Source organism: Neofelis nebulosa, chromosome 5 (genome assembly GCF_028018385.1).
Source record: "Neofelis nebulosa isolate mNeoNeb1 chromosome 5, mNeoNeb1.pri, whole genome shotgun sequence".
Classification (NCBI taxonomy): domain Eukaryota; kingdom Metazoa; phylum Chordata; class Mammalia; order Carnivora; family Felidae; genus Neofelis; species Neofelis nebulosa.
In genome coordinates, this window is record NC_080786.1 from 5,733,409 (window position 1) to 5,758,212 (window position 24,804).

A 24,804-nucleotide genomic window follows, 5' to 3' on the forward strand; every position below is an offset into this window, starting at 1 on the left:
AATGTTAATTCACATTACTTTTACTTAGGATAAGATTAGTGCATTAAAATGGCATGTGTTTTGCCAAGCTTAGAAGATTACTTCAAATGAATGAAATGGATATTGGAATTTTTTAACATTAAGAAGAATTTTCTGGAAAGAGAAACCAGTTCTACAGAAAGTTCATAAATTATCAGGTCATTACTCTTAGTTTTAAATAGGTCTTCCAAAAAGTGTTTTAGGGAAAAAGTAACATGAAACAAAAATCTATGAATTCGTTTTGTCTTGAGGCAGACTGTAAATGTTGGAAATTTGTTTTGGATCAGAAAACCCTGAGCGGTGGGAGAATGTCACTTGCTCCAAGGTTAAATATTAGGTTACAGAAGTCCTGATGTTCTCACTGCCCATTAATGGATATGGACAAATCTATCTGTGTTCAATTATACTTTTCATGTATTAAGATAAAAACCCAAAGCTCAGGGTCAATAAGACACCTTGTGCTTAAAACCGCCTCCACTGCCCCTCCCTGGCCCCTCAGGGGTGTCGATCAGAGTGAGTTCTGCTCTGTGAGCCCATTAATTGATAATTTGAGAATGACGGGTGTGATGGCCAGGACCCAGCCCCCCTCTGTATCAGCTAGCTACAGCCACAGAAAAATGCTGCGTAACCAGGTGTCTCCAAACTCAATGGCTTAAAACAGCAATCATTTATTCTCATGGATCTTCAGGTCGGTGGAGGGTCAGATTCAGCTGGATCTTGACTGACTCGCCCGTGCACGTGGGGGTGAACAGAGGGTAAGTTGATCTCTGCTAGGCTCGGGTGATCCACTTTAGCTCCGCTCCATGTGTCTTTCATTGTCCTGCTGGAGCCAGTCGGCTAGCCTGGGCATATTCTTCTCGTGGCAAGGTGACACTTCAGAGGGCAAGCAGAAACATGCAGTAACCCTAAGGTCTAGGCTCAGAGCTGGTGTACTCTCACTTTAGCCTTATTCTGTTGGTCACAAGTCATATGGTCAACCCCAAAGTCAGGGGAAAGGAACATATTCTGTGCCCCTTTAGTGAGAGGAACTGCAAAGTCACACAGCAAAGGGCATAAGTACAGGGAGGGGTAAATTGGGGCCCATAAGGCAATCTGCTGTACCACCACATAAAGAAGAAGGCAGCTCTCCCGGGTGGCTCAGTCGGTTAAGCGTCCGACTTTGGCTTAAGTCATGATCTTGCGGTTTGTAGCTTTGAGCCCCGCATCGGGGTCTGTGCTGACAGCTCAGGGCCTGGAGCCTGCTTCAGATTCTGTGTCTCTTTCTTATAATTCCATCGTCCTCAACTCAGACATGTAACCTAGACTGGGTGGGGAGATTTTCTGAACCTCAGAAGCAGTGTCCTTGGATGAAAGGTCTAAGCCTCTCCTTAGGATGAGTTATTTCCCAGGAGGCCCCCTGGCCTCTCAAAATAGCCTTTTGTCTGGATCCCCCATTAAAGCTTCATTGTATCTTGGGCTCACAGCTGTCCCCAAAAGAGTCATCGGAGAAACATTAATTGGTAATTGGATAGGGAAAGATGCCAAACCAAATGGTAGTTCCAATTACATTGCATTTCCCTGGACCTTCACGTAGAGCCAGGCACAAAGCGAGAGAAGGCACAGTCCATAAACTGCTGGTGGAAGCCAAGGTCTGAATTTGGTTGACAAAGGCTTAGTCGCCACAATCAGAAACAAGCTGCTCTGGTTCTCATTTGTGCCCCAGGTGGGTTGCACACCCCTTCATTGTTCAAGTCAAGAACTGGGCTCCAAGCTGCAGAAATGAGCAGTGTGTGTGCCCTGCTCTCCTGACATGCACAGTGTGGGTTGGAGAGGACAGCTGGGTGATGGTGGCACCACCCGGTCAGTGCTCGAAGAGAGGCAGATGGGTCATTGTAGGACCAGGGAGCAGCTTCCAAGGGGAGGAATGAAGGGAGTGAGGAGGAGGATGCAGGCATCCTGGGCAGAGGCAAAATGTGAGCAGAGGCATGGCAGTGTGGAGGGCTGGTTCCCATGAGATCTGCAAGTGTCTGGAGTGAAGGAGGGGGTCAGGAGAACACAGTGAGAGCTGAGGCAAGACTGAGAGAGACTGACGTGGGATGGGTCATTTTGTCCTCTCTTCCACTCAGCAAAAGCTTGGGTTTTGAGTCAGCCATCCATCTCAGTTCTTAGTCCCTGGCACGGGTCCATGGGGTGGCTGCCCTTTGTCCAGGCACAGAATCCCCTTGGCAGCGTTGGGCTGGGAAGGCATGTTTTGTTGATCTCCACCATGGTGTCTCCCCAACTATTTCAGAAGGGCAACTTGGACATGATTTTTGCATTTCATAGCGTCTCTAGAACCTGGCTCTCGTGTTCGCTCTGACCCACTGTACTGAGAAGTTGAAGCCAAGTGGTAACCGAGAAAGATCCTTCCAATGACTGGGCGGAGGGTGCAGACAAGGTGTTGTGGCTGGAAGCAGCCAAGTACCCACCAGACTGAGGAGGCTTTGTCTGGAGAGGATGGAGGGAAAGACATCTGGGAATGATTGGGTCCCCCAGAGTGGCCAGGGATCAAGCCAGGAAATGCTATCTGTGACGGGGACTCATGATGTTTTTATTTTTCTCTCCGGAGAGCATGAATTCTGGCAGGCCTGTTGTCTCTTAAAGCAATCAAACTCTTTAATTAGAGTTCACAGCCTTTAATGGTCTTGAGCCTATTTCCAAAACATGCCATTTCCAAAATGTCCAGGAACAGGGATGAAGCTGTTTAGATTGTTTCTATTAAACAGAACTGAAAACTCCCATTTGTAAAATGATGCAACTGTTTTGTTTTGTCTGTCTGAATACTTACAGTACCTAAGACTATATCACGTGTGATTAAGATAAAGAAAAAGAAATATAGACCATGGCAGTTGATCTGTCTATCTAGATGCATCCCATAGGAGACCAGTGGAACATTTCAGTGCCTTCTGGCTCGCCAACCGGAATAATGAAAGAACTCTTAAGGGAACTGAAGAGACACAGTAAAATATTTACGAAGTTAGGAGAACCATCTAGTGGCCACATTTAATGGTCCAATGTTTGTAGCCTTAGCAATGCTATTACCACAGTGGGGGTGGGGGGGTCAGGAGCATTTCCCAGAATCCTTGGCGGGGAGACCACTGCATCCATGAAAAATCAGGCTTCAAGAGGAGGATCGCTGCACCCAGAGAGCTGTTTAGAACTTGAAACAAATTATTCTTCTCTCAAAAGTAGCAAAGTGGCCAGAATCATCCATGGCACGACAGGTAGTAGAAGTAAAGTCTCGTTTGATAAAGGGGAAGAGACCCCTGTTTCTGGAACACCTGCCGTGCACCAGATCCTCTAGAGAGTATTTGGTATACATTAAGCACACCGTAGTGTCTTACCAGCTGTGCAACCTTGAGCAAGTTGCTGAACGTCTCTGCACCTGTGCCCTCATCTATGAAATGGGAGAAATAATAGCAATACCTTAGCAAGTTATTTTAAGTGTTTAATGACTTAAAACATATTTAAGTACTTCCAGAAGTGCGTAGCATATAATAAGCACTGACTAAATGAGAGTTAGCATTATTGTTTCATTTAGTCCTCTCCATGACACTGAGAAGTAAATAAATACTATTATACTCTTTTTAGTGGGGAGGATACAGATGCTCAGGAAAGCTAGGTTACTGGCTCAAGTCATTGAAGCTGGGAATGTCTACTAGTTGCTGTTGGGGTCTGATACCACTGGCTCTGGACCAGAAGTACCATGGCTGGGGACCTTGGGGAGAGAGTCATCCTCTGTGTGAGAAGTTCCATTCAGAAAGGAGGCGGAGGGGTTAAGGAAGCCATTTTCAAGATGGCTTCCGTCCATTCCCCGCTCATGCTTCCTCATGTGCCGTCGGACATGTGGAGCTCCGCTCTCCAGGCTCTTCTCCCTGGAGGGGTCCACTGCCCGTCCTGCTGGGTCAGTGGTGGTCTCTGCATTGAGTCACCCATCCTTAATCCACATAGGTTGGCTTTTCCTCTCCTTGGCAGGCCTCGGATTTGACCATGAGCTCGTGGCTGTCACGTGAGCGGTTTCCTCAGTCATTATCATCATAACATCATCATCGTTGTTGTTGTTGTTATTTTATGAAAGAAGATGATTGGAGGCTGGTCAGAAACACGGAAAACGTGTGCCCTTTGCCAGAATATCAACCATGTGATTTACTGTTTCTTTTCTCTTCGCCGTCTGTCCCAGATCTGGGGGAGGTGGGGGCGGGGGGGGGGGGATGCAAAAGAAGTTTGTTAATGGGGAGCAGCTGGCTTTTGCAATTGCTGTTTCTGGAGTCTCTGGACACAGGGACGTTTTTTTATCCAAGGGTGTATTCTTGAAAGAAAAATGAAATGCTCCAATGAAGAGGAGTTTTTGAATGAGTCAAAGGATTGCTCATCTTTACTGCCCTCTCTCAGAATGAGTTTGCTTTTGCTCTGATGCGGGTTCCCTAATGGAGAGCAGCAGGCGTGTCTCCCACATTCCAGGAACACAGCAAGGCCGAATGGACATGTGGGTGGTCCTTCGGTGGGAGTTACCTAAGCAGAGGGTAGGATTGAGGCCCCTGGGAAGGTAATCAGCAGAGTCAGGCAAGCAAAGAGACATTCGCACACTGGAAGGGAGATTGAAAGATGCGGTATCGATCCAGGGTAGATAGCTTCTACTCACCTGACGGGAGGTGACACCGTGCTAGTATATTCATTCATGTGACAAATAATAATAGAGCACTCACTGTGGATATGCCGGGCTTGGTGGAAACAAATGGGGAAGATTCACCGTATCACAGTGCAACACCAACGTACCAGTTACTTACTGCTGTGTAACAAACAGTGCCGAAACTTCATGCCTTGGAACAACTGCCATTTGTTTATCTCCTGATTCTGTGGGTCGGCTCTTTAGGCTGGGCTCAGCCGTTTGGGCCTGGGGGTCTCCTGGGCTCCCTCGTGGATCTGCAGCCAAGGTTAGATTGGCCAGTTGCCTCTGCTTGCAATTGGCTTATTGTTGACTGGGGTTCTGCCATTGGCCTCCACAAGGTTTCTCATCCTCTAGCAGGCTAGCCCAGGCTTATTCTTACTGTGTGGCGGGGGTCTGAAATCCAGAACAGCGACGCACAAAGACTCGTGAAGTCTAGTTTCGTGGCCACATTCTGTGGGCCAAAGCGAAGCCAAGGGGCCAACGGGATTTGAGGGATGGGGACATAAACTTGACTTCCTGACGGGAGGGGCTGCAATGTCACATGACAAAGGATGTGAACAGAGGCCATCAGTCAGTTCGTCATACCCGGCTACCACTGTGGATAGTAGCTTCATCCTGCAAGGACATGCGAAGGAAAGGTGGAAAACGCTCACCTCATAGTCATTGCAGCAGAGGGGTGAAGGGACTGGGGTGTTTGACTCACAGTCATTGGTTGAGGGCTGCTCTCGGGTTGGGAGGGTAGGGACAGTTAATTCCCCGGCACTCCCAACCTGTGGCAGGCAGCAGCCTTGTCCGGCTCTAGAAAAAGACCCTTGGATACAAAGATGCAAACACTAGCAGCTGGAAGTCAGCAAGGGCATTTGGAACAGTCTGAGGTGGGCGGCAGGTGCGTGGATTATGTCTGCTACACCCACTTTCTCAAAGAATCTCAGTTAATGAATTTATTCTGGAATTTCTAGCAGGAGTGTTATACCACCTTTGACCCCCCAGGCTTCTTCCCTTCAACTTCCCGAGAATGCTTTCTTTCCATGTTTTGCCAAATGCCCAACATTCTCCATTACTATGGTAACTTTCTTTCCTATTGCATTTGTCTGTATTCTATTCCTTTGTCTCTTCTCTTGCGAACAGAACCAAGTATTGCCCATATGTTGAAGAGCACTTGGTTTTAGAGCAAACCCAAGAGCCAGGCACAAGGATAGGAGCTTTGTTCCCATTTTCCTGAGGACAGCAGGAAAGACAGGTAAGGGTGTGTCCATGGCACATCCGAGTGGCAGAGGATAAGACCTCTGGCCCCTCCATCATCCTGGGAGGGACCTGAGTGGATGGACCAAGTGTTTCTTTGGAGCCCTGACTCCAGCCCAGTCTGGGGATGAGCACAGAGGATCACCCTGTGGCTCTGAGATGCCCTCCCCATTAAAGTGACTCAGGCAGGGCAGAAACAAGCCCAGCTCACAGGTCCTTCGTGGTTGGTGGCTTTCATGGACGTACTTGGAACCATAGGGTTTCGGGTGTAGAACAGGAAGCCGGTAGGAATTTGAGTCACTTACCTGAGGTCAAAAAGAAAGTTAAATGGCAGTGGCAGGAAAAATACCTGCTGGTAGCTTCCTGAGTCCCAGTCTAGCGTCCTAGCCATTAGACCCATGGCCTCTGTCTTTAAGTAGCCACGGCAGCTTGGGGAACCTGGCCTCGCCTTCACACCCACTGTGCCGCACTCGCTAACCAAGTGGAAATGACTTGAGGAACTTCCTTCCTATCTCAGGGAGGACCTGATTTGTAGTTTCCTAAACGGCCTGCCGGCCTCAGCGTGAGGTTGCGGACAGTGGGTCACTGATTCTTTGAGAAGGTGAACTCAGGGTCACCGCCTGAGGAACTGACCGTGTTCCCTTGTTAGGCAGATTGAAAACATGGAGGGGAGGTCACTTCGTGTTCAGCACCACCTACCCCACCCCCACCCCCCCCCCACCGCCCAAGAGCAGCAGAAATCTATCCCAACAAACACTAGATTTCAGGGACAGCCCTCCCCCAGCTGAGCACACATGGGGATTTTCCATCTGGATGGTGAGAGGTTGGGGAATCCAGAAAGGAGCTTACGGATCCTGCTGAAGGCAGGCTTGTGGGTGACCATGGCAACCACAGACGCTGCTGGGAAAGGGCTTGCACATAGCCCACCTCCCTCCTGAGCGACCTGGGGAGGCTGGGTCTACGTCACCGGTGTACCTAATAAAATTTTATTTGGTAGCATTTTCCTTGGCTTTCAAGTACAGCCAACCGTCGGAGGTTTTATGTGGAAGCATCTTTCCCACAGGGTCCAAGTGATATGGCTGTTACTTTCCTTCTCCGTGGACATTTAAGCCACGAAAAGGAGCAGCGAAGAGAAGGTGACAGCTAGATCCTTTGCTTCTCAAGCCGAGAGCAGACAGGGAGCCACCTGCTATTTCTGTGCTAGGACTTTTGCAGTGTGTCCTGTGACTGGGTCTGTGGTCTCTTGCCACAGGTAAATGTCCCCCCCCCCCCGCCCCCCGCACATACTTTTCTTGTTGCCTTGGTACACACTCCCTTGGTAGCACCTTTCCCCAGTTTGTTCTGAGCCATCTGATGTGGCCCCCGGCAGATCAGAAATTGCCCTTGCTGCTCTCCACAGAGGAAGAACCACAGACAACTGCAGCTGAGGAGGGACCATCCTTTTGCTTTGTCCCCTGTGGCTACTGGCTCCTCCCCCAGAGCCAAAAGTGACAAGCTTGGGCGTCGCATGTCCTGCCCGGAAGTCACGGATCCTTGCGATTGCCCTGCGAAGGGAGATGCTGTGTCAAGAACCTTCTGGATTCCGTGATCCTGCTCCTCTGACTCCATGCTGGGTGATCTTGACCCAAACGTGATGAGGCTGGGTGGCTGCTGTTGGGGCCACCCCCGGGTCCCTTTTACTGTGCAGCTGCCATAAGTGCTGGCTGCTAAGAGCTCCCAGCTGCCCCGCCTCTGGTCTGGAGAATGGCCCTTTCTCACAGCAGTCGCCCTGCCTGGGAGGTTATACCCACCCCGGGGCAGCTCTCAGCCAGTGATGGACTCATTTGGGGTACAAAACAGCCAGCCTCCCCATCTCAAGTGCAGCTCATTCCATGCTGTACCTTGTGCCCCATGTGAACCAGGCCAAGGCTAGACCCTGCCCAAGACCATAGTCCTGCTCGGCTCCTTCCCATCCTGTCCTCCTTCCATGGCCCCTTGCCCCTCAGGGCATCCCTTGATAGAACTGCCTGAATCCCCAGGAGAGACTGCTTCCGGAGAAACCCACCTGACAGGCTGTAGCACTCAGACCTCAGGTTTGATTTGTCCATTCTTAGATCTCTTTCTTTAAGACTGTGAGTTTACGGAGGAAACTAAATCTAATGTATTTGTCAGGTATCAGTGGAGGGAAATAGTTGCCAATGGACTTTTCACCTGCCCTCTCAGAATTGGGGAGGCTTTAGGGATTTTTAAAAACCAGGCCTGTGGAGTGACGTGTAGGAGGTCACTTCAGGGGGTGAGTGGGATTCTGTGTCTTTAGGATTACTTCTGGTTGCTTTGTCCCTGGGACTTTTTTTTTTTTTTTAAAGAGGGCTATGCAGGGGCGCCTGGGTGGCTCAGTCAGTTGATTGTCCGACTTCGGCTCAGGTCATGATCTCGCAGTGTGTGAGTTCAAAGCCCCGCATCGGGCTCTGTGCTGATGGCTCAGAGCCTGGAGCCTGCTTCAAATTCTGTATCTCTCTCTCTCTCTCTCTCTCTCTCTCTCTCTCTCTCTCTCTCTCTGCCTCTCCTCCACTCACACTCTGTGTGTGTGTGTGTGTGTCAAAAATAAATAAACATTTAAAAAACAATTTTTAAAAAAGGAGGACTGTGCAGACACAAGGGATAACAGGAGAGGGGTACCCCTGTGAGAAATGGCTTTCACTGCAAAATGTCCTGAGTGGTAGAAACTGAAAGCAGTTAGAGTCCTCAGTACATGAGGGAACACATGATACTCAGATGGAATAAATCAGCCTTCCTTGCCGGGAGCACTGGGCTCTTTTTTTAGAATGTTTCCTGTGATAATGAAATTTGAACAAGACGTGAATGCCATTACTTCTGGCAACAGTTGTGTTTCTTCAAGAAGAAAACTGAAAGACAATTTTTAAAGCGTTTCCTTTTGTCCCCGCCCAGTGTGGAAAAACACAAACAATTTAAGCTTCTAAGCCAAGGAGAAGGTTCTCACTTGTGGACCTCCCCGCCAGCCTCCCCAGGTTCATTGTTAGTCCAGGGACAGTGGAATTGAGGTGAAAGAAATCCACAGCAGTTGCAAATATCTTATTGTCCATCCTTCAAAAATGTCGTTCTTGTCTCTCCTCACTCCCCCAGTGTGGCCTCTCCTTCCCATCATGAAACCAGCCCCCCCACTCACCTGCTCACAGGACAGAGGCTCTAGCCTGGGTTCACATCCCCTTAGTGACCTGTGCCTAGAGTCCGTGGGGTCTGTGAACTTGAAGAGGAAAACAATCAGATCTTTATTTTCACTAGCTCCAAGCTGAAATGCAGCATTTTATTCGATTAGGAACATAGACCCCAAAGCATAGGAATACTAGCGGGACCTGTGACTGTCGCACATAGAAATCACTGATGTTTTCCTATCAACTTACAATGTTGAAGATATTTCAAAATATCACTTACCTTCACCCCTACTTCAAAGTTATGGTGGTCACTAGACCCACCGCCAAATCTTATTACTTAATGTTGTTAAAACAAAACAAAACAAAACAAAACACATATTGCTAAACCACACATCTTAAAATATAATTATCATATTTTTGTATGATTGGTTTCTTTGTAATCTGATTTTTCATTTTATGCATTAAAAAAATTTTTTTTTAACGTTTATTTATTTTTGAGACAGAGAGAGACAGAGCATGAACGGGGGAGGGTCAGAGAGAGGGAGACCCAGAATCTGAAACAGGCTCCAGGCTCCGAGCTGTCAGCACAGAGCCCGACGCGGGGCTCGAACTCACGGACCGCGAGATCGTGACCTGAGCCGAAGTCGGCCGCTCAACCGACTGAGCCACCCAGGCGCCCCTATGCATTTTTAAAACATTACTTTGATGGGGCGCCTGGGTGGCGCAGTCGGTTAAGCGTCCGACTTCAGCCAGGTCACGATCTCGCGGTCCGTGAGTTCGAGCCCCGCGTCGGGCTCTGGGCTGATGGCTCGGAGCCTGGAGCCTGTTTCCGATTCTGTGTCTCCCTCTCTCTCTGCCCCTCCCCCGTTCATGCTCTGTCTCTCTCTGTCCCAAAAATAAATAAAAAAATGTTGAAAAAAAAAAAATTAAAAAAAAAAAAACATTACTTTGATAAGGGGACCATTCATTTCAGTAGACCACCAAGAGTATCTGGTGCCATAAAAACCCCTGTTCAGAAGTTTTTCCTGATTACAGGAAAAGACACATACTAGAGAAGCAAATATTTTTGCCTTGCCCACTGGAGTAGAGAGATTTTTATGGTAATACCCATAACGGGGACTTCATTAGAAAGCTATTGTCATAGACATCCATTCCTTGTTCTTGGGTTATTAAAGGCACAGGTAACTTCCCGTCAGACCTTTGATGAGCTCAAGGAAACTAGTGCCTCAGGCCCACAGCAGAGAAGCTGAGCTTGGGGTGAACGTGGCAGCTACGTTGTGGACAGAGGGGCACGTTCGTGGTCGTTGGACATGCTGAATATGCCATGTGTATTCTTGTTTCTAGCTTCAGGGAGATCCAGAGGACCCAGGTGGGCAGAGCTGTTTTCTCCTTGTTCCTATGGCTGCTCACCTCACAGGAAGAACGGTTCCGAATCCAGGGAGGCTTGGAATTTCAACGCGTTTTATTGTCTGTGACCATTTATGTCTCCCATTTGCTTCTTGGGCTCAAAGCAAGGAGGAATTACGGCCACGACAGACTTACTTGTCAAGGGACCACAGTGGCCCCGCCGACTTGGGTTCTCTTGAGTTATCTGGCCTGCCAGCTTCCGTGAAATACGCATTAGCTTCCTACATTCTGAGTATGTGGCGGTCAGGTTGAAGAAACGGGGTATGTGGGGTAGAGGGTGGCACCGTGCCATTGCCCGGTCGGGTCCTACTTTGCTGCCCGCCATCCTGTCTGATGACATCAGACCTCTGAGCAGCCTGCAGATTTGGGGAATTCCTTTGTGCCCTCCCCCCACCCACCCGAGTATTCTTTGTCCTTAATCCGGTTGTTACAGTGAGTGGACCTGATCTGTTCCAGATGTCCTAAGATTTAGTGATTCCAGAAACTACTAAAGTAAAGGCTGATGAGGATTTGAATTCCTCTGTGAGCTGAGAACTAGCAGTTCTTTTCACAGTTAGACTGATGGGGCCGGGGGAGGGCAGACCCTCTGGCTTCTCATGTTTGCCTTCTTGGAGCAAGAACGACCATTAAAGCAAATGCTGATTCTACTGCTACCTGAGTTCTTAAATGAGCCAGACCTGGGGCCACACTGATGCTAGCAGAGTCAGTGAGGATATAGGCATGCTATTTTTGTTGTTGTTGTAAATACCGCGTATTTATGTTCGTTATCTGAATGCTGCTAGGGAAACCACTATTTTGGGTCACATCACCTTAGTGTATGCTTTTCTCTCACTTTATGAGCATAAAGCTGGCCCGGGTGGGTACATTTGAGGGAGACAGAGGTGTTTCTGGCTTCATATAAGTGGTTTTCAAACCAGAAACTCAGTCCCAGGAATCATTTTGGTGACCCCCTGTGAACTTTAATTGACGTGCCTTCCCGAGGTGCCTCATGATCTCTCTCTGGAGTTAATAACCATGTGGATCTGTTTTGCATGATTAGAAGGGATTTATAAAGCCTGGTGAGATGTGAGGCACGTCTCAAACTATATGGCGTGATAACCCATTTTTGGAGAAGTTTAAAACCTACATCCAACCATCCAGTGCGTTCTGTTTAAGCATAGCATTATCGGGTTGAGGCAGCGTTTGAGAGTATAAACAGTATGACCGTTAAAGCTACTTAAAGTTACGGATTTAAAACAAAAGGAGAAATGAAGGTAGACGGTTGCCGTTTATATATTTTTTAAGTGTGTATGGAAGCAGACACGTGTCCAGACAGACCCTGGTAGGGGTCTGGGACAAGCCGTGTGAGCGTATCATCCAAGGGAGTCAGCTGAAGCCTGTGGTGTGTGTCCAGGGGGACCAAAGGCAGGACAGCTGGAGGAAGGGCTGAGTGGTGGCAGGGGTAGGGCACGGACATCTGAGCAGCAGGCTGCTCCCAGATGTGGCGCTGAGTTTTAAAGCAAAATGCGTCATAGGCTGTGCAATGAGAGGGTCTTGAGCAAGCCGGCCTGAGGAGCATCAAACGGGTTAGAGCAGGTGGTTCAGGTACGAGGCTGTAAACCACAGGAGGTGGCTGGAGGCCTGGGTTTCTGTGGGGCCCGCTCTGGGGTCACCACAGGATGAGACTAATAATCAGGCAGAGGTAACAACTCCTAGCATTCTAGAGTATATTAAAATGTAATGCAAGGTTAGATTTGATTTATTAGCCATATTTAGAATTGTGCCTTTTTGATACAATATACTTTTTGGATAGTTCTTGGTGATTTTTTGTTTTTTTATTTTTTTTGCAAAAAATATTTTTACCCAAAGGAGAAGCTTTTTTTTTTTTTGGTGCTCTTGGTTAGGTAAAATAAATTCCTGAATATTTGCCTTAATAGCTAGAACCTTATAAATCCGGAAACTGTAGTGATTTTTCACAGCAGTGAAAATTGGTATTTGAATTCTAAATAACTTATCAATGAGATCTACAGGAAAACTAAGTAATAGGCAGTCACTGACTAAAGTAAGCCAGCAAGACAAAATGATTTCCTATCCCTGTAGGAAAGAGGCATTTCAGAGCTGATGCTGGAACATAGCCTGAGGATTGAGTCCTTTTTAGTCCCTTGCTGTACTCCTGGGTTTCCTTATCCGGAGTGCTGTCACATGAGAATGACCATCTCGGGGAAAGGATAGCTTCTCCAACTTACTACAGGCTGAGAGAGAGGGATCAAGAGTCTGAAAACATGGTGTCTAACACTCAGCGTGAACAGAATCCGATGAGGGCATTTATCCTGGCATCTTACCTGTAAAGGCTGGGCTTAGCAGCTTTCTTCTTTGGAGCCGTAGAAATGTTGGGGTTTTGTGAATGCTGTTTGGTCAGATGGCTAATTTTCTATATAGAGGAGTTGTCCGTATCACAGAGGAGAGGCTTCGGGTCTGGCTCTTTGAGTGCAAACGCTTGTGTTAACGAATTCAGGGGGGCTTTGGAATCACCCTCAGAAGCAGCAGTAGGTTTGACTGTGACAGGTCTCAGCCCCTAAAGGTGAACAGAGGCTGAGGCATGAACACCGTAATGACATTCTGGGGCAAAATGCCGTGACCACCAGTATTGGACCTTGGCAGAATCAGCGTCTGGCTCCCCAGGCTGGGAAGCTGAGGGAGGTCCCTTACAGAGCACACGCCTGCAGAGATGGGCTCAGAAACTTATGTTTGTTGTCGTCTAGACCTTCTCGGATTGATCACGGGTCATTCTTTCCCAAGTGATTGCACTAGGTCAGCTCCGGAATATATACCCCTCAGATTTAGCAAGGGTGGTGTCCTTTTGTCTTACTTTAATGTGCACTGGTTTGGGGCAGGGGCAGTATTCAGAACAGTTAACAACCTTTAGAGAATCGGCGTGTTTACCCTTAAGAGCAGTCGCCAGTCACGGACGACTAGTACGGTGCCCCTGCTCTAACCCACCGGCGGCCAGCCCGGGGAACGGGTGTGTTCGTTCACCCATACCACATTCGGCAGGACTGAGGCCTGAGTGGGCTGGAGCCACAGTGGAGACTCAGGCACCTGAGATGGATCCTCGTAACAGTTGCTCCAGAAGGGAAGTGAGCAGGAGGTATTGCAAGGGGTGGGCTGGGGTTTCTCCAGGCCTTGTGTCCCTTCCAGACTTGCCGGGCAGAGAGGATCAACTGAGCCGATCTGCCAGCGACAGATCGCTGGGTCACGCTTCCACCCCTAAAGCTGGAGAAGACCCCCCCCCCCCCAGCAGGCCCTGCGTAACAGCTCTTGCAACCGCGTGTTGGCCTGCTCTGCCCGCCGGGTAGCAGGCCGAGGTGCTGGGGACGGACCGTCCCTCCCAGCAGCAGCCTCCGACCAGTGGCTGACCGGAGTCACATGCAAATACCTCCCTCCCCTCGCAGTCGGAATCTTCTGAGACGCACATTCTGTAAGTCCCCGGAAACCCCGGCAAGACAAAGCTGCAGGTGCCCACAGAGGTGACGGACTTGATGTCACGCCCATTTTTGGTCGCCTGTCCCTGCACGTCTCAGTCCATCTTGTCCCTACCGGTGTTTTCGGGGACCACCTCAGGAATAAGTGACTCGTTCTCAGACTTGCGTCAGGGTCTGCTTCTGACAGAGTCAGGCTAAGACATTCCTGATTGCTGAGGTCCACGTGCTGGCTTCCTTTTCTCCCACCAAGTGACACGTAACCGGGAAGGCTTACCTGCACGGTGGACAACTGTGGGCAGCCCACAAAATTACTCTGGGGGGGAGAAAAAGCACGCGTGGTGGAACGCTTTTTCTTTTTTGACATTTCATAATATTTATTAACAGCATTTTATAAGCAAGTGAATTTTAGGAGCTAAATATCATCAATTTTATTTTTTTAAGAATTTTATTTTTACCCGTGTACTTTATTTTCCCCAAACCTCTACTTGACAAGTAACGTGAACAAATATGTACCACTGAAGATAAATCATAAACCAACCATACGGTTGAAAGTAAAATACATAGAATTTACTGAAAGTCTGGAACAGTCCTGACCAGTAGAGACAGAATGCAGACCACCTATGCAATTTAGAATTTTCTGGCAGCCACACTGAAAAATTCAAGTGAAACAAATGCATGGAAAAAAAATGTTATTTAACATATTTAAAAAATCGTTTAAGCTTGTAATTAATATGAAAATGACCGTTGAGGTTCTTTACATCCTTTTCTTCATTTTATTGTGCTAAGTCTTAGAAATCTGATGTGAGTTTTACACCCGATTCAGAGCTGCTGCATTTCAAGTGCTCAGAAGCCGCACGTGACCAGTGGCTACCACGTGGGACAGCACAGGCTTGGAACACGTACTTCGGAGTTGTAGCACCCAGTAGGCAAGGGGGCTGAGGTCATTGCACACCGGCCGCCATCAGTCATTGGTCGAGAGCTGCTATGGGCCGTTAGGGACCCTATTCTTCGGCACTCTGCCAGCCTGCAGAGGAAAGTCCTCCAGCAAAAGATGGGGAGGCTGGCAGATGGAATTGCAGTCTGTGCAGGCCACAGTGGTGAGACCCCAGGGACAAGGGGAGAACCACCCATAGCCAATAGGCTACAATACTTTCACCTTGGTGCCTCATTATTTGTTAACTAATTACTTAGAGCACTGCCCGACACTGGTGACTCAAGATTACATGATTAGGTTCACTGGCCTAGAAGGTCAACCCCAAACTGTGACATTCGAGATTCATGGGACTCTGGATGCCTCGTCTATATCCTACGTGCCTCTCACTTACCTTACTGTTAAGGATGCCCTTTTCTTGCTCCTTTCCATATTATTTCAGAGTCACGTCCATCCTTTTATCTGTTATTCATTTCCTTCTATGTCTGAAATCGACTTCCTGTTTCCACCCGTGTGCTCCTCATCCTTTAAGACGTGGCTCAATTCGTACCTCTCTCAGGAACGTCTTATGGTAACTACAGTCCTACAGCGATTCCTTTACTCGGAATTTTTTTTTTTTTTTTTTTTTTTTGCACCTTATTCTGCACCTGTATCTTTGGCATGACTCGTCTTCTCAGCTTTGTGGTATATGTCCTTCACGTCGTAATCAATTTGTCTGGTACTTTTGCACATATCCCTTCTAGGAAGACTTCAGATGAGCACAAAAACCCACACCAGCGGCTTTATGGTTTTTTCACGTTTGTGATGTTAAGCACTTATAGTTGAAAACCTCTTGATAGTTGTCAACAAAGTGCCAAGGAGGAGGTTGCCCACAAGAGCTGCTAAAGGCATGCACAATCATTTCCAGTTTCAAGGACACTGTCAAGAGGAAACTAAGCACCTCGGAGAGCTTTTGTAAAGAGATGATACCTCCCGAGAGTCTAAATATTCTAGATGCCAACAAGGCAAACACAATTTCATTGCTCATCTTATCATAGCCAAAGAAGCTTCATGTGAATCTTAGTCTGTTTAATCGCATTTTTCTCTACTTTAGGAGCACTGAGAACACAGGGAGGAATACCAGACCTCCCACGGGAGTTGGGAGGGCTGCCTGGCTTCGCTGCTGTCTGCCGAGTGGCCGCAGGGACGCGGTTCACTCTCTGGCCTCTCTGCAAAATGATGACTCAAGCGAGTCCCCATCCAGCTGTCAAATTCCATTTCTGATTTTATGATGTCTACCCATTTGTAAGAATAGGAAGCATTGTCTGTGATTATAAGTTGCAGTGGCTATAATTTATATCCGTGCTTTTATGACGCATTGTTGAGGATATCTGTGATTTGTTGGATGCCGAATCCTTACTCAGGAATGCCGCCCCCAGTTTTGACATTTCTCCTATGGGAGAATATGATCTGCTTCACAATGTCCTTCTTAATATGATTTCCATGAGTGGAAAACTAAGGATTCCGTGTGTGTGTGTGTGTGTGTGTGTGTGTGTGTGTGTGCGTGCGCACGCACGTGTGTGTGTCTGTATAATCAAGCTTAGCAACGGTTTTGTTGGAAGAGCTGTCTTGCCATTGCTGTAGGACTCATGGTTCGTTTGCCTCCTCAGTAATACTTTGCCAAATACCCCCACCCTCCCCTCCCCTCCCCTCACTGACCTGAAGAATCCCTTCTTTGTACTCTCATAGCATAGGGGACCTCCTAGGAAGGTTTTTGGGTCAGCGCTTCACACATGTTGATGTTAACTCACGTCTTATGTGTTTGTCCCCTCTATTAGACTGAGAACTCCTTGGGGTCTGGGACCTGTACCCTGATGCCTATGTTGAGAATATAGTCTTAAAAAAAATTGTGGATGGTTGGACGGATGGACGGATGGATGGTTAGAAGAAAGGGAGGGAGGGAAGTGGATGAAAGAGTGAAGGCAGGAATTAAAAATGGATGGACTTGGCTGCCCTATACTGTTATCCTGGTTGTCATTATTAAGTATAGCTGTGGGTGGCAAGTACATGATCAGTGATGATAATGATGTAACAGACTTTTAAAACTTAAGTGCAGTTGACTAGAATGCACTTGATTAACTCCCACATTAGCATCCTTTACTCAGGCTAGATTGAAGCTAGCAGTAAAAGAAAATGAAAGTGCTACATTTTATGTAAGGCATTTTATGGAAGGTAGATTATAACCACAAATATTTAAATAAGGTCACAGCTTTTATCTTTAAGACTTAAGGAAAATCTAAGATGATCCAGTGGATAATTAATAATTAAACACCCTTAAGCTACTTTGGTTTCTTCCCTTAGCATCTTCTCAAAAAATTACCTGCATAAAATTGTTTGCTTGATGGTAGAGGGGAAAGCATTTACCTCAGTGGCCTTCGTCATTCAGTATATGATGACTGATATGGAAACGTATTGCATTTACCCAATAAGGAATTTGGAATGGGATGCACTCTTATTTTTTTTTTAAGTAGGCTCCATGCCCAACATGGGACTCAAACTCAAGATCCTGAGATTAAGCATCGTGTGGCACTCACTCTTTCCGTATGGTGATGAGTGAGGTCAGAGAACGGGTTCTACAGTGACTCTCGGGCACCACACAGCTACTGAGATGGCAGCAGTAACATCAAATCAATGCTAAACTTAAATATAAGCCCAAAGTGCTGTAAGATGTATTAGAGCAGTTACATATGTTATTTTTTATAAGAGATGAGCAGTATATTTCCATTGGGCTGTATATGTGCTGTAAGATAAGCTTTATAGAAACTGTACGATTTGTCATATGTTGACTATTATTAGTAACACTTTCCACATAAGAATACACCAGTGATTGGTGTACAAAGTGATATGACTCATGTAAAAGACTGCAGAAGCAAATTAGAATTCATGGGAAAATTTCTCAGGGAATAAGATTTCCTGAAAATAAGAAGGGTGGTTCTTCAGTAACCAAGCACCCATGGGATGTTTGGCAAAAACCCCTGTGCTCGATTGTCTTACTCCTTCAGTCCTGTCAAAGGGATTGGTCTTCATGGAGTTCTGTCCTTGTTAGACGCCATCAAAAGCCATTTCTTGCCAAAGCCCTTCCCGACTGAGATGGAGTTTATGTGAGAGCTGTGGCTCAGACAACCTTCATGTCAAAGGGAACTGGGCATTAGTGCTAGCTCAGCCACTGCATGGCTCTGTGACCTTGACTAAAGTGGGTTCCCCTTTGGGGTAGGGGGGCTCATCTTCAACTGTAAAATACAAAGATTGAGCTGGTGAGCTGTTGTGGGAACGTTGGGCATTTCCATTCATTCATCAATTCCATAAGGGTTCACTGGACACCTGCTATGTGCCAGGCACAAGTCTTGAGTCTCGAGGACTTCACTGATGACCAAAACCAGACCAGGGTCCTTGCCTTCTGGGGCTTAGATTTTAATTGGGAAGAGAGATTTCTTAATCAAATAGCCACACAAATAAATGTGTCATCCCAACCTTGGTAAGTGCTGTGAAGGACTGGCAGAGCACATGGGCTGGAGGGGTTTATAATAGGGAGATTTATTCTCCCCCAGGAGAGAGATCACAAGGGGCTTGCAGTGGAGGGGGGCGGGCTTTGAAGGCCTAGGAGGTGCTGTGTTCAAAGCCCAGCACAGCTCCTCGGCCAGCCTCTATCTCTGCTTCTCGATTTCCTCACTTCTAAAAATGGGACTAACGTCAGGAACCACTCGCTCGCAGCGTTGTAAGGTTTCAGAAGGTTGACATGTTTCAAAGCACCCAACACCAGGCAAATTACATTTCATTTCATTTCATTTCTAAGAATAGTTTTGGAAGCAGAGACGTACTATTTTATACATAGGTTTTCAGCTGTGGAGAAAGAGCAAAACCAGCTTTCAGGCTCCCCTTTTTAAAGAAGTCTGAGTTCACATTCCACCCTGGAAGGCGCCTGGCTTCCCTTCATCATGGAGCCATGTTAGAATCACTCGACTAGAAGCCCAGGGACGACCTTGCTCGCCTGATTAAGTGACAGAGGCCCAGGCTCCGGGGGCTGGGGAAGGTGAGACATCCCAGGCCTGATCTCTTGCCATTTACACGTGAGGAAAGGAGGCTGATCACAAACAACAAAATGGGAACGAGGAGGCAGCTCCCTGCCCCCACGGTCCTGTGCTTTTCTATATTGTTTCTCTATGTTCCATTTGGAAACTGGCTACTTTCTGAGGCGACTGGGCTACCTGTGAGTGTGTATGCAATTCCTTCTCGAGAGAAAGCAAGCCTATCAGTCCCTCATAACTCCTCAAGGCCTGAGGATTACTTCTGTAATCTCACAAAAGCAAACAGGAGGACAGAAATAACCCATCAATCGTTAAAAATTAAAATGGCCAACAATAATAAATCATTGCCGCAATAGCTTCAGGTCAGGGTCTTAATTTATTGGAGGCCACTCAAGAATTTGAAGCTTTTTTTCTGAGTTAATTTTCCACATCTTGTTTGGATCCTTAAAGCTCGTGCTTCCAAAAGCAAGGCCATCAGATCTCTCGGTGCACATGTTAATTCTTGCTGATGCAGGAAAGTGAGGCCTTGTCCTCATGGCTGGGTAATGAGGATTGCTCTCCCCAAAAGTCTGTGCTTCAAAGTATTATAGCCTACTGAGATTTTGGATCTTTCTCTTCTCCTTCATGCTATAGTCACCATATTAATGCTTACAAACAACAATAAACATGTGCTGGTTATGCAGAAAAGGAATTTATTGGAAGGCTATGGGCCAGTTCGGAGCATAGGCAGGAAGCCTGCAGAACCAACGGGGACAGGAAACAGGGGAGATAAGGCTTAGCTCAGGATGTCACCTCAACATCTCAGGAGCCACCTCAGATGATCTCAGAGGGCCCTGGTGGCTGTCTTTGAGAACCCCTTACAATTCCTGGCCCTGGCTGGGAGCATCTGCGCATACTGAGGCCACATGACTGCATACAGTCAGGTGCCCACACTTTAGCTATCAAGAAGGGGGGGAATGGGAGGGACTGCCCCTTTTCTTCTGATGTACCCTTCCCATCTATCTTGAGATTCCTCCCAAACAGGAAGGTGTCATTTAATTGTTATTATTTTATATTGTATTTTGTATTATTAAGTCATACATTTATATTATTATTTATTATTGTTATTATTATTTTGCTGAGCAGCCCAAAATACCAACTGTCCATTACATGAACCCGCATGAGCTTAATCACGTCATCCCTTAAGTGGTTGGCCAGAGATTGGCTACCGGGGTGCATTTACTTCGTCCACAGCGCGCGTCACATGATAGTCCGCCACTTCGTATTGTCCTCGTCCCCTTGTTGTCCCACTGACGGCCCACTCGCTCCCCCACTGGCCAGGGCTGCCATTTCCCTCCTCCTCTTCGCCCCTCAAACATTCCCTCCTCCTCCTCTCCCTTCCCAGTCTTTGACTTTACTTCTGTTTCCGTGCAAAATGGATGTAATCACAAAGGAGCCTCCACTTTGTTTCTAACACCCGTCTACTAACGCATCTGTGCCATGGGCTCGTTTCTCACCTGGTCCCATCTGGTCCCAGCCCCTCCATTTGTTCACCAGGCCATCCAGCAACTGTCCCCTCTGTGGTGCGTCCTTCCCTTTATCGTGCAAATGTGCGACCATAGTTTCCATCTTGAAAAAGGTAACGATTCCCTTGCGCCCACTCCCCACCCCCAGCCCTCATCCCATTGCTCTGCTCCCCATTACAGGAAACCAACTCCAAATGGTTGAGTATTCTCACTGTTTCCATCTGTTCGGCTATTCCAACACTTAAACCAATTCCAAGCTTCCATCCCTATCACTCCAGTCAAGCAGCTCTTACCGAGATCACCAGTGACCTTCAGGTGGCTAATTCCAGTGGCCAATCCTACTTCTTCATGTTATTTTGGCCTATCTGCCAACATTTGACAAAACAGGCAAAACATGTCTTCTGTGGCCACAGAGAGACCATCTGTCTTGCTTTTCCTCCTACCTCCCTTGTCATGCTTTTTCTTCACCTTGGTGGCTCCTCCCCATCTGCAGTTCCCACGTGTGAGACCTCTTCTCTGTCTACACTCATTCCCCCGTGATCGTATCCAGTCCATCCCAAATGTGTATCCCCGGCCTAAACCCTCCTTCAAGACGTATGCATCCAGCTGTCCAACACCTCTTCTTAAAGATCCAACGGTCATTTTGGATTTTTTTCTGCTGAACCTTCTACACCTATGGCCTTTCCCATGTCAGTGAATGACAATTCTTCCCTTCCACGTGTTGAACCTAAAATCCTTGCAGCCATCCTCGACGCCTCTCTTTCCCTAATGCCCTTCATCCAATCAATCTGTGAGCACAATCTGTTGGCCGTAACCATGGAAACACATCCAGGACACGACCTCTTCTCACAACCTCAGCTTCTACCACTGTGGTCTGAGCTGCCACCTGGTTTGTTGCGAGAGCTTCCTAACCAGGCTCCCTGCTCACCCCTGACCACATACTCCACGGACCGTTCTCATCACAGCCAGTGTGAGCCTTCAAATGTGGAAGTCGGGTCACACCACTCCTCTGCTCAGAGCCCTGCAGGAGCTTCCTCTCAGAGTCAAACCAAGGCCCTTGTGGAGGTCCCACAGTGCCCCATATGCTCTGCCTGCCCCCACTCCCTTCATCTCTCTGAGCCCGTTTCCTTCCCCACACCCCTTTGCTCACTCCTCTTAGCCACTCTGGCCTCGTTGGCATGTCTTGAACATGCCAGGCCCAACTTGCCCTTGCTAGTTCCCAGATGTCTATGTATCTTGCTCCTTTTATGCCTTCAGGTTTCTACTCAGAGGTCACCTCACCAGTGAGCCTTCCCCAACTACCCTATTTGAAATCACAACCCACTCTCCCTTCCAATATGACGTTCTCCACCCTTCATACTCTCTGTGAATTTTCTCCACGTTCTGACCATGCTGTACGTTTGCTGCATCGTGTATGTTTTCTGTTTCCCTAAAGCCACACGAAGGCAAGACCTCTGTCCGCTGTTCTTTCTTCTAGCACGTACAGTAGTAGTGATTGGCATTTAGTAGGTGCTCAAAAATACTTGAATGAATACGTGACCGAATTCCATGTCCAGGGTATTAAATGTCTTATGATTTTCTGAGTTTGATGTGAGCCCCAGAAAAGCCTAGCAAGTTAGGCTGTTAGATGAGGAAACTGAGGTCCATGGGAGCTAACTGCTTACCCACGAATGCATGGCCAATGAATGAGTTTCCTGGAACTTGTACTTCTGACCCCAATGGAGTTTCTGCCCCCAACCCTCAGCTACCCTCTGATGCCTCATATGATGTTATGAAAGCTTCAAGGCATTCACTGCTGTTTATTGCTCATTGCAGTGTGGATGAGAAAACCCCATACCTAGCTTTGGGAGCTGTGAAGAATATCTCCCTAAACATCTCCATCTCAAACCTTGGGGACGACGCCTACGATGCCAACGTGTCCTTCAATGTTTCCCGCGAGCTCTTCTTTATCAACATGTGGCAGAAGGTAAGGAAGGCACCCCCGAAAGGGAGCCTTTGTTCCGTCTGGTGCGTTCTCTGACTTTCATCACAGCTTGGAACGTGCAGTGGTTCTGCGAAGCCTGTTTCGTTATGTGGGGCATCATTTGGAACTCTGGGGATTTTTCCTCCTCCTGGACTTAGAAGGTGCGTTGGTGCGGCCAAAGAAGAAACTGTAGATACCTACAGGGTGCCGGAGCGATATCCATATCTAACACTGCCCCCCATCCATTTTGTCTCGTGGAACCCTCCCCCTCCTGTTTTGTCTCACCACTTCTCCAAACACTCGCATGTTCTAGAGAATTCCAGTTGTACATCGGTAGTTACAAGGAACGAGATAAGAAATGAGGACAAATCGCTGCCTGTTATCACCACTGGTGCACTCGATGTTTTCCATGAAAGGGTCACGTATGTCAGTCTAAGCTTTGGCACGTTTATTTACGATACATGTGAGTGAATTGAGGAAATTAAATTACTTTCATGAAATGAGTAAATTTTTCAGCATGAACTAATGTACTTGAATGAATTGAAGTTTAAGTCGAGTGACTCAGAAAGGAAAAAGCAGTTGGTATTCTCTCCTGTCCTGTAATCCAACTCAGTGAACCACCTATGGGAAGAAGGAAGAACGAGTCACCAGGAGGCAACAGGAATGAGTGGGCTCAGACAGACCTTGCCCTTCCCGGTGGTTGCTCTAACTCTTGACAGCAGTTTTGAAGGCAAATCTTGTCACTTTTCAACGTGTTTACAACATGGAACTGCAGTACCTTGACATCTGTGTTAAACGGAACCAAAATCACTTTCTGAGGAACAGTCGTGCCCTGCCCACAGAGGAGCACTGAGCGTGCCTTCAAGCCTGTGGGAAAACGTCTGTTCAGACACAGATCCTGGCAAGCTCACCAGTTTTGGCAGGATTACACCAACCTTGCCCAGCTTAGGGGGCACCTGAAGGCTATAGAGAGATCTGTAGTGATGGGGCTCCAAGAACCTCACAAGAGGTTATCTCAAATCTCTGCTGCTTCATAGCTTTTAGGAACGCCAGGGTTGGGAAGGTCACAAAAGCGATCAAGAAGGACTATGAGAAGGGCACACTTCCCATCCTCTGTAAGCTAAAATTGTCCTGGGGTAAGCCCAGTCAAGAGGGAACCAAGTATCTCTAGGGTTCTAGTATCTCTGGCTCCATACAGAATGTCTTTTATAGGATTTCCTGTGCTGTGGCATCGTCTTGTAGGGGGTGGATTTGGGGGAGGGGCAGACTCAAGGACAGATCTGTAAAACTCCTCTCTGGGGTAACTGAAAGGATGTGGTTGGTGACTTGGGTCATTACGTTGCAGGTTCCTCTCACTTAGGATCCACCGGAGAAATTTCTTTCCGGCCTCAGAATTAGGAAGAGCTGTGTCTCCCCAAGTACCTTGGCTTATTTTTGCCTATAGACACAGTCATCCTTGTGACAAAGCTTTGTTCTGTCTGTTGTCTGCTACAAAGTTGAGAGCTGGCCCTGCTCTTTCGGTATATAGGATTTGGTAGTATTATTTCATAAACTGTATAACTGCCTATATCTTACTTTACTTCCTTCATCATAGGTTTCTTTTTAGCATGGAGGCTACATAATATTCTGTCATAAAGTATTCTATGGGATTACCCTTAAATTCCTGTTATGTAGATATTTCATTCTAGTTTTATTCTCTTTAATGCTGTGATGAGGGGTGCCTAGGTGGCTCAGTCTGTTAAGCATCTGGCTCTTTTTTTTTTTAATTTTTTTTTCAACGTTTTTTATTTATTTTTGGGACAGAGAGAGACAGAGCATGAACGGGGGAGGGGCAGAGAGAGAGGGAGACACAGAATCGGAAACAGGCTCCAGGCTCCGAGCCATCAGCCCAGAGCCTGACGCGGGGCTCGAACTCACGGACCGCGAGATCGTGACCTGGCTGAAGTCGGACGCTTAACCGACTGCGCCACCCAGGCGCCCCTAAGCATCTGGCTCTTGATTGCGGCTCAGGTCACGATCTCACAGTTTGTGAGACTGAGCCTCATGTCAGGCTCTGTGCTGAGCATGGACCCTGCTTGGGATTCCCTCTCTCCCTCTCCCTCTCTCTCTGCCCCAACCCTGCTCGTGTGCATGCCTGTGTGCTTTCTCTCTTAAAATAAATATTTTTTTAAAAAATTGAAAAAGAATACTGTGATGACTGTCTCTCATGGAGATTGCCCTGAACAAGCGATTTTATCTTTAGTCTTGTAACTATCTGGGGGATGGGCCACAGCAGTGATCGACCACCCACTATATACCAGGGGTTTCGCACACATCTTCCCATTCCCTCCTTACTGCGTAGGATCTGGGCACATCTGCCATATTGGAGGAATGC

At 47.5% G+C, this 24,804-nt stretch overlaps 1 protein-coding gene across 3 annotated transcripts in view; it reads left to right on the plus strand.

The window, feature by feature from the left end:
- ITGA9 (integrin subunit alpha 9) overlaps positions 1–24,804 on the plus strand; it is a 363,974-nt gene that overhangs the window by 195,119 nt on the left and 144,051 nt on the right. For all 3 annotated transcript variants that reach the window (XM_058729394.1, XM_058729396.1, XM_058729395.1), the window contains exon 18: positions 22,283–22,433. In XM_058729394.1, coding sequence (XP_058585377.1) covers positions 22,283–22,433 — 151 coding nt within the window. The remainder of the gene's footprint in view (positions 1–22,282; positions 22,434–24,804) is intronic.